General features: G+C 37.6%; 1 protein-coding gene across 1 annotated transcript; it reads left to right on the top strand.

Moving 5' to 3' along the window:
- Positions 1–17: 17 nt before the first annotated feature.
- On the top strand, positions 18–9,482 carry LOC110442621 (cytochrome c oxidase subunit NDUFA4-like). Its single transcript, XM_021486308.1, has 4 exons — positions 18–188; positions 4,468–4,556; positions 8,616–8,676; positions 9,090–9,482. Exons 1-4 carry the CDS (start codon positions 72–74, stop codon positions 9,249–9,251), a joined length of 429 nt encoding a protein of 142 aa, XP_021341983.1. The 5' UTR covers positions 18–71; the 3' UTR covers positions 9,252–9,482.
- Positions 9,483–9,740: the final 258 nt, after the last annotated feature.

Genomic DNA, 9,740 nt, shown 5'->3' with positions numbered 1-9,740 from the left:
TTCGGGTTTGGAAATAGTAAATTTAATAGAGAGTATAGGTCGCCATTTTTGGCTAACACAGGCAGCTGAACATGGTGCATCTGACGAAACTCTTACGCCATGGCGGTCCTACGCCGTATTATCCCAATCCCAGACTAATGGTTGGGACTGGAAAAGAAGTGTTAAACAAGGAGAGCCATTACTACCCTGTAAGTGTTAAGGAAAATATTATATTGTAGTTTTCCGTAGGTAACCCTGATTTGTACATGGCCAATGTCACTGACAAGTGGACATTGACTACAGTAACAATAAGATACAATTGTCCAGTCTTTATTAAGAATGTTGTTCACATACCAAATTGTTTTTAAGTTCCTAAAATCTAGAGAAAAAAATGTCAATTTGTTCATCATTGAAATAATCTCACAAATCGTTGTTTTGCTAAGGAGTGATGACCTTCAAGTTCAAGATTTTGATCTATCCTCCTTATGAGGAACTATCCCTCGGGTCGTTTGAGGGATAGCCTTGTTGACAAGCTACTATCGTCAAACAGAGGTCGTTCTGGAAGCACATTCACCACAATGGGTAATAATCTTGCGGTTGAGTAACATTGAATGTTTTAATACAATAAAGTACCGAAGCAACTCAAAAACTTGCCCGTAATTGTGATGTAGGTTAGTTCTTGCTCTCACTCAGTAATAACAGTCTCGGGCCGTCATCTGTCTGTCAGGTTTCCCCCAGCGCGTGCCAAAATCTCGCAGTCTCTCATTCTAAGGTCGCCCACCTACATAACACACACACACAATGGGGACCCCGGCCAACATTCACAACAACAGTAACAATGTTGCTACTTAAACTTATAAATAACATTAAAATGAAAACATGTTAAATTATTTTAAACATGGAGAGTAAGAAAGAGCTTCACTATTTGAATATATTCCAATAAATACAAAAATGAGGTGCAATTGCAGTGCCCGCATTTACGAACACTTTTTCAGATTTGGCGACATAAAATGCAGTTTGGCGATATTCTTTGGCGACACAATTTTTACCTCAAAAACCAAAATACCTTGGATGATGATATTTGAGTAGGATGAAGGGCTACCAAGTTTGTTCAAACAAATGACCTTCACTCATTTTCAAGGTCACAGGGGTCAAATATGTTTAAAACCTTAAACAACTTCTTCTCGATAACCAAAAGGCCTAGGATGTTGATATTTGGCCCATAACATGCTAAGATGAAGGGCTACCAAGTTTGTTCAAACAAATGACCTTCGCCCATTTTAAAAGTCACAGCTAGAGGTCAAATATATTTAAAACCTTTAAACAACTTCTCAATAACCAAAAAGCCTAGGATGATGATATTTGGCCAGTCGCATGCTGAGTTAAAGGGAAACCAAGTTTGTTCAAACAAATGACCTTCACTCATATTCAAGGTCACAGGGATCAAATATGTTCAACTCTTTCCGTGCGGGAAACGAGAAAACTTGTCCTGGACATTTTGCTTCGAGACATGGGAAACGCGATTTCTCGTTTTGGAAAACCCCTTTGTCCCACGTCATCGTATTAATAGCTATCGACCGTGAACCAATTAAATCACTTGTCAGGGGGATTCTATGTACATGTCATATCATTTCTGTGCGTTGATTAGTCAGTTACAAGGTTAGCAAAGGTCATATTAAAGGCAATTCATAAAACGAAAGAAAATGGCAGACCAACAATTTTTAGCTCACCTGGCACAAATTAAAAGTGCCAAGTGAGCTTATGCCGTGGCCCGGCGTCAGTCCGTCTGGCGGCAATATTTTACTTTAAATGACTTCTTCTTAATAACTGAAAGGCCTAGGGTGTTGATATTTGGCCAGAAGCAAAATGGGATGAAGGGCTACAAAGTTTGTTAAAATTAATTACCTTCACCCATTTTCAAGGTCACAGGGGTCAAATATGTTAAAAAATTTAAACATCTTCTTAATAACCGAACTTCCGAGGGAGATGATATTTGGCCAGTAGCATGCTTGAGTGAAGGGCTACCAAGTGTGTTCAAATGAATGACCTTCAATTATATTCAAGGTCACAGGGGTCAATTGTCTTAAAAAAACACTTTAAACAACTTCTTCTGAATAACCAAAATGCCCAGGGTAATGATATTTGGCCCTTAGCATGCTGAGATGAAGGGCTTCAAAGTTTGTCCAAACAAATGACCTTCACTCATATTCAAGGTCACAGGGGTCAAATATGTTAAAAACTTTAAACAACTTCTTCTGAATAACCAAAATGCCCAGGGTAATGATATTTGGCCCTAAGCATGCTGAGATGAAGGGCTTCAAAGTTTGTTCAAACAACTGACCTTCACCCATATTCAAGGTCACAGGGGTCAAATATGTTAAAAACTTTAAACAACTTCTTCTGAATAACCAAAATGCCCAGGGTAATGATATTTGGCCCTTAGCATGCTGAGATGAAGGGCTTCAAAGTTTGTTCGAACAACTGACCTTCACCCATATTCACGGTCACAGGGGTCAAATATGTTAAAAACCTTAAACAACTTCTTCTGAATTTGGCCTGTAGCATGCTGAGATAAAGGGCTACACAATATGTTCAAATAAATGACCTTCACCCATATTCAAGTTCACATGGGTCAAATATGTTAAAAACTTTAAACAATTTCTTCTGAATAACCAAAATGCACAGGGTGATGATATTTGGCCAGTAGAATGCTGAGATGAAGGGCTACAGAGTTTGTTCAAACAAATGACCTTCACCCATATTCAAGGTCACAGGGGTCAAATATGTTAAAAACTTTAAACAACTTCTTCTGAATAACCAAAAGGCTCAGGATGTTGATATTTAGTCAGATCAAGGACTACTATGTTTGTTAAAGTGAATGACTTTGACTTAATTCAAGGTCACAGGGGTCAAATTTGTTTAAAATCTTTAAACAACTTATCCTCAATAACCAAAATGCCCAGGGTGATGATATTTAGTCAGTAGCATACTAGGATCAAGGGCTACCAATAAAGTTATTGAAACAAACAGTATTTTTTTTACCAATGTAGGGCTAATCGCGGCATAAATCGGAATCAATTTGCCCGTATGAATCTTTGTTTATATTTGACCTATCTTGTCGGGACCACGTCGATTCGGGTCCGACATGTCAGCCACGGAACTCGAATAATTATTTTGCCTGACAATTTTCACTGGAATTGTTGAGAGATCTTTTCTTTATAATTATTGACAACAGATTCTTTTATAGACACCCAAGTTTTTGTGACCAAAATGACAGCAAAAACACGTAGCATTGACTTACCTGTTATTAACACACCTGCATGGTTATATGTATATAAAATGACTGATTGAACTTATATCAAATAAACATCAATATAATATGAAAGTGTGTGAATGTCTTTATTTTAAAAATATGAACAAACGATGAGCTATTATCAATGGACAAGACACTGAACATTTTACTTTGAGTTCACCTGTCTTACCTGGGCATTTATAAGCTGTATAGGAGCAGGTAATGTCATAGTTATTAAGTATGATATAAGAATAAGAGTTATTTGTCATCAAATGTCAACATGTACTGCATTCTAATGAAAATTAAAGGGAATAACAAAGAAATTCTATTAATTATCAAATATTTTACCTGTCCCTCACCTGTTCAGGTAATTATAGGAAATTTTTAAAAAATGTCCAAGATTAATTAGATAGGTCTTGATACAAGGTTCCTAAAACATATAGGTTTTGAATAGGTATGAGCTACATAAATGCCAATAAAGTAGGTTTTAAAATTGAAATGATTTTAATTAAATATCTTCAAATTCAGTGGGAGCATTGTTTACTAATTTACTAATTTCCAAGAGACCCATGGTTATCCTGTTTTGCCAGTTACATGCTGGGATAAATGACTACCAAGTTTGTTCAAATGAATGACCTTTACTTCTATAGTCAAGGTCACAGGGGTCAAATATATTTAAATCCTTATAACAACTTCTCAAGAACCAAAATACCTAGGATGATGATATTTAATCAGTAGCATGCTTTAAGGATAAAGGGCAACAAAGTTTGTTCAAATGCGGGACCTTCGCTCATATTCAAGGTCACAGGAATCATCATCAAATATGTTAAAATCTTTAAATGACTTGTTCTGAATAACCAAAAGGTCCAGGGTAATGATATTGGGCCTGCATAAAAAAAGCATGCTGGGATGGAAGGCTATAACTCCACTTAATGTCCTAGGCCTTGTTCGACTATATATCAAGGTCAAAGGTGTGATATGTGTTAAATTTTTGCCTGTAGCTGTATATTAGTCTTCTTTTAAGATTAAAAGAGATTGTGAAATTAATACCAGGTTAGCGATTCAGGCCCATTGGGCCTCTTGTCATAATTATGGGAAACACAGCTGATTTTTTGACATAATGTATTAAATGGCCTTCATATTAATTGCCTCTAATCATTTAGTTGTCAAATATTAAACCTTTGTTTTTGTTTCAGCTCCTGCCTGTCCACGCAGTTACTATCGGAGGCTGCATTATTTGTGCATTATATATGGGCAGATCTCTAATCTTCGGTTCAGATGTCAAGTAAGTATATATGATCCTTTCATGCATATTGAGAAATTGAACATATTGGCCATTTCAAGTCGTCTAACCCAAAGGTCAAAGTGAGCTTATGCCAGGGGGTCGTTTATTCATCCAGCTTTTCAGGTCACCTGAGCTTTAGCTCAAGTGACCTATTGCTATCCATCGTCGTCCTTCGTCTTTTAACATTTTACATTTTCAACTTAAGCTGAAATACTGGCAAAGGGATTTCATTCATATTTCATGGGAATGTTACTGACATCTCCCTGACCAAGTGTTGTTATTTTTCGGGTCGATCAGAAATCAAATATGGATGCCATTTTGAAAAACTATTTCCAACTTAAAGTCAAGTTCTGCTAGGCCGATTGAACTGAAACTTTGTAGGATGATCAACTCATGGTCCTGACAAAGTGTTGTTATTTTTCGGGACGATCAGAAATCCAATATCGCCGACACGGCCGCCAATTTGAAAAAACAATTTCAAACGTAAAGTCAAGTTCTGCTGGGCCGATTGAACTGAAACTTGGTGTCGGAATGGTCAGCTCATGGTCCTGACAAACTTAAGTATCCGTTATACTTAACTATTTTTTACTCAAATTGGTACATATTTCAACAACAAGAATGAATACTGTAGGACTCAGGTGACCGTTAAGGCTGATGGGCCTCTTGTTAGATCACCTGAGCGTTGCTCAAGTGACCTTTATACTGATCGCTTTCCGTGCTTCGTGCTCTAATATTTTACATTTTCGACTTCTCAAGTAACCAGAAGATCAAAATTTTTCATACTTGGTCAGAATCATCCTTGGTAGATGTGGCTACAAAAATATATAATTGGGATTCCTACCCAAAATTAACCAATATTTCAAAAACTTCTTCTCCAGACTTGAAGGTATTACATCCGTTTTCTCTGCATGGAAGAAAATCATCAGGGGCTCTATTTAAATTGTAAATTTTCAGGACCCCCAAGCTTTCTATTCTCCCTTGGAAAGGGGGTAATTAAGTTTACTATAGTTTATATAGGGAAATAACTCTTTTGGCTATATTTTATCCATTTTCAGCAGAAAATTACTCAAACTTAGTTAGAATCATCTTTGGTGAATGCGGGTATTGCATCAGGGCTCACGCTGTGGGTAGCCAAAGTAGAAATTTGCTACTTTTATTTTTTATTGGCTACTAAAAATTTGATGTGGCTACTAAATTGACTACTAAGTTTTTAAAATTGGGGACAATCTGGATTTTGGTCCCAGAAAACGATCCGTCTACTCAAGTGTGTATTGTGGCCGACACTGATTGCGTAAACATAACCAGGGTCGTCGCAGATCGGCGCGCACTGTACTACTGCGAGTTAATAACCTAATGCTTTTGTCTAAGTTGTAAAGTCAATTTAATATCAAGCTTCAGATGGCAACGGGTGTTATAATTCTTGTACAATAATGGACAGTGGGGTCAAGTTAATTGGATGACCCATTGACGTTGAGAAAACAGTCTGATAAGCGAGTTACATATATAGGTGGTCTCGCACACGTACATTTGACGGTGCCGTAAGCCGTTCAGTTCAACTAGTTCCTTCAAACACCCCGCATCCAACAAGTTTATAGGTTCAGTAACATTGTAAAATTGGGATTCCTGCCCCATCCCCAGGGGCTAGGGCGGGGCTCTAAAGGGAACATTTACCAATATTTTCAAATTCTTATCCTTTGATGACATATCAAGTATTGTATTTCACTTAGTTTACATGCTGATTTCCACATCACTTCTAAACAATAAAATAAAGCTACCAGTATTTATGATATAACTCAGGTGATCGCTAAGGCCCTTGGGCCGCTTGTTTGTTCCTCCACCTCATTATAGAGTGAATAAAACCAACCAACATCAGGTGGTGGGTTATTCAAATTTCTATGTCAGTGGGGCCTCCTGTTAACAATTCCTGATATCGCTATTCATCACAAAGAAATAGATGGGCCTTCCTCAAAATTAGATTGGTTCCACTTGGCACATATTTTAGCCTGTTTTCATTTAGAGACTGATCATGATCAGAGAAAGAAGCCTGGCACCAGGCAGCTCTCTCAGACTTTGATGTAAAGTTTGTTATCAGTATTTCTCGGGAGTAGAGATTCCTCTGAAACTTTTAGCACACTATATTCAGTGTTCAATCTAGGATTGCTGCCAAGAGGGCCCATTTGGTGGGATTGGCTCACCATTTCGAAAAGAGAGGGCCGTTTGGAAGAAATCGGGGCTAATGAAAATTACAATTATGTACATAGCAAAAAACAATTATTAATCTTTTCAACCTTGTCTTTAATAACTGTTATTTGTACTAAAGTAAATGTTAAACAACAATTGTAATGTCCTTGGATTTTTTTATTTTTTTTTCGTTTCTCGGATGCTCTGTCATTTGACTAATTTTCCTCAGACTTTTTGTCACTGTTGTGACTCAATGAAGGACCCGAGTGAAGCGTGAAGTCCTCATGCTTGAGTGCACTGCAAGATGTTTCGTCTTCGCTTAAGAAGTTTCACTTCATTTTTTCACAAGGCTGTTGGTAGCCTAGCAGACATACTTCCCATGTCACATAGATGTTTGCATTTTACATTGAAAGACCCGAAATGTGTTTGAAAAGAGCTTAAGTGATGACGATTAATAGGTGTTTTTAGACATAATGTATTTCTCTTGAACAGCATTTTGTTTCCAACTTACGATGTTTGTACATTGTATTTCTAATTTGACGAAAAGTGAAGGTTTTGATTAAAAACCAGGGAGAATCAGGGGTGAGATTTAAATGTGCTGTAGCGGCCCATCAATGGTTTATAATTGCACCAAATGAATTCCAAAGGGGTCATTGAGGCCATGGTGCGGCCTAGATTGTTCACATTGCCCATTGTCTGCGGTCAGATTGGCCATTCTTGAACCATGTCTTGAACTTTTTGTGGAAGTCATCAATTAGTGGACAGATCTTTCTGATCTGTATCCAAGTTTACTCTTGGTGCTTTTAGCTCACCTGCCCATGGCATCTTGTCCATCCTCCCATCAACTTGTCCTTGGCAAAGGCAACTCATCGTTGTTTAAAAAGAAGGTGTGGCCATCTAGGGGCAGAGGGGCGGGGCCCAATAGGAGAAATAAAGGTAAATATAGGTAAATCCTTTAAAATCCTACTTATTATATACAGGTGAAGGGATTTGAACCAAATTGGGTCTGTAGTATCCTTGGGCAAATTTAAATGGAACACAATGTTGTATAAACAATGAGTTGGCCTAGCTAGCTGTGGGTAGAGGGGCCGGGCCAAATAGGAAATATTAAATAAACCTTTATAAAATCCTATTCCTTGAGTATAATCTAAGCGATTTTGAACCAAAATAAGTGAGGATTGACCCTGGGTTGTGGCCTTACCCCTGGGGACTTGGTCCATGAGTTTTATAATAATAATAATTTGCTTGGACGATGAAACAGATACATCCATGTTACTGATGGATAAATTTATACCATGCTACCTCGATTGCTCCACATGTGTTTTGAACTTCCGTAGAATCAGTTGAGATTCAAATCCCATATATATAACCTTATGTACAATTACCTTGCATGAAGAAACAAACACCATCATGCTACTAATATCAGGATAAGCCCATCCACCAGTCGCCTGGCCATACACAGTACACCTTACTAATATCAGGATAAGCCCATCCACCAGTCGCCTGCCCATACAGTACACCTTACTTATATCAGGATAAGCCCATCCACCAGTCGCCTGGCCATACAGTACACCTTACTTATATCAGGATAAGCCCATCCACCAGTCGCCTGGCCAAACAGTACACCTTACTAATATCAGGATAAGCCCATCCACCAGTCGCCTGGCCATACGTACATTACACCTGGAGACTTATTTCCAGTATTGCTCTTGGTAAGAATATCTTGTCATGATTGCATTGAAATCCAGGTGAGCGATACAGGCCCCTTGTCCTCTTGTTAGGAATATGGTGTGTTTCAAATTGTTGTGATAAATTGATATGTTAAATTAATATGTTTATAGATTATTATTTCCTAAATATAATGTTTATCAATTGCAGTTTCAATAAGGAAGGAAAAGCCTTTCCATGGATGCAGAGGTCCGACCAACACCAGTACAAAGCAAGTATTTTTGGACTTCAAATTATATCTAAATATACCATAGATTATTTTTTCAATGGAACATGTTTTATACCTATATATACAGGTGGTAAAATTCAATTATTACTGTATATGGATTGTCACCAGGTATATATCTGGCAAAAACATTCAAACAAATTTTGTACAAATTTTGTTACTGGTCATGTCCTTTTACTAACAAGAAACTGTCTGGATAATATTTTCATCAGTTTTCCACTGAATATTTTTATATCACCTCACTAAAAATTCACATTTCTACAAACTATTTGTATGAGAGTTACGCCCATTTTGAAAAATAGAAAAAAACACTAAGTTTTACTCCAAACTCCATGACATCAAACCAGACAATTAATGCTGTTTCATTTTTGTAACAAATAACTCATTTATTGTTGCAGTTTTTCTCCTTCAATATGAAATACAAAGATATTGAAGATCAGCCAACTGATAAGGGATTAAAACTGTACAGGGAGAAAGCAAAGGTGGCTTTGACCTCCAAGGACTACTACAACCTGTCCCATGGAATCAAAGAGGAAAAGGAGAACGAGGAGGAGGAATAAATAGCACTATCTAGTGACATATAATATATCATGTGGATGTAGATCAGAAATGTTTCAGGAACCATCGAATAGTAACAAGGTTTAGAAAGCCCCACATGAGACAAAAGGACCGAAATGTGATAAGCGGGAGAATGTGTCTAAAGTGTGTTGTAGTGTACCGTGTTGTTAATGGGGTCGATTCCATCAAGCCTCATCACAAGACCTTCACTTTAAATAAAATTTGTTGTTTCATGTATGTTTTCTCTCATTTGTTAACGTAATACGCCATGAAATTCGGCGGGGGGGGGGGGGGGGGGGGATATAGTGCTGCCCATGTCCGTCTCGTCCCGTCTCATCCTGTCATGATTCAACGTAAACACTAGATAGCAACTTCATTCTTTGACAGATTTTGATCAAAGGATGGGTGCCAATTTGGACCTAAAACAATTCAATGTCATCACTCTAGCTACTTCATTTCTTCACAGATGTGGTTTTTTTTCTCTTTTCAAC

Source organism: Mizuhopecten yessoensis, unplaced genomic scaffold, assembly GCF_002113885.1.
Source record: "Mizuhopecten yessoensis strain PY_sf001 unplaced genomic scaffold, ASM211388v2 scaffold716285, whole genome shotgun sequence".
In the NCBI taxonomy this organism is placed as follows: domain Eukaryota; kingdom Metazoa; phylum Mollusca; class Bivalvia; order Pectinida; family Pectinidae; genus Mizuhopecten; species Mizuhopecten yessoensis.
Note: the sequence above shows the minus strand (reverse complement) of the source record. Positions and strands in the feature narration are given on the sequence as shown.

What these genes read in the sequence shown, in the direction of transcription:
- LOC110442621 (XM_021486308.1), top strand. Translation starts at nt 72, where the DNA reads ATGGTGCATCTGACGAAACTCTTACGCCATGGCGGTCCTACGCCGTAT. An exon ending in AGGAGAGCCATTACTACCCT is followed by an intron (nt 189 to 4,467) that starts GTAAGTGTTAAG and finishes TTTTTGTTTCAG; the next exon opens with CTCCTGCCTGTCCACGCAGT. An exon ending in CCGACCAACACCAGTACAAA is followed by an intron (nt 8,677 to 9,089) that starts GCAAGTATTTTT and finishes TTATTGTTGCAG; the next exon opens with TTTTTCTCCTTCAATATGAA.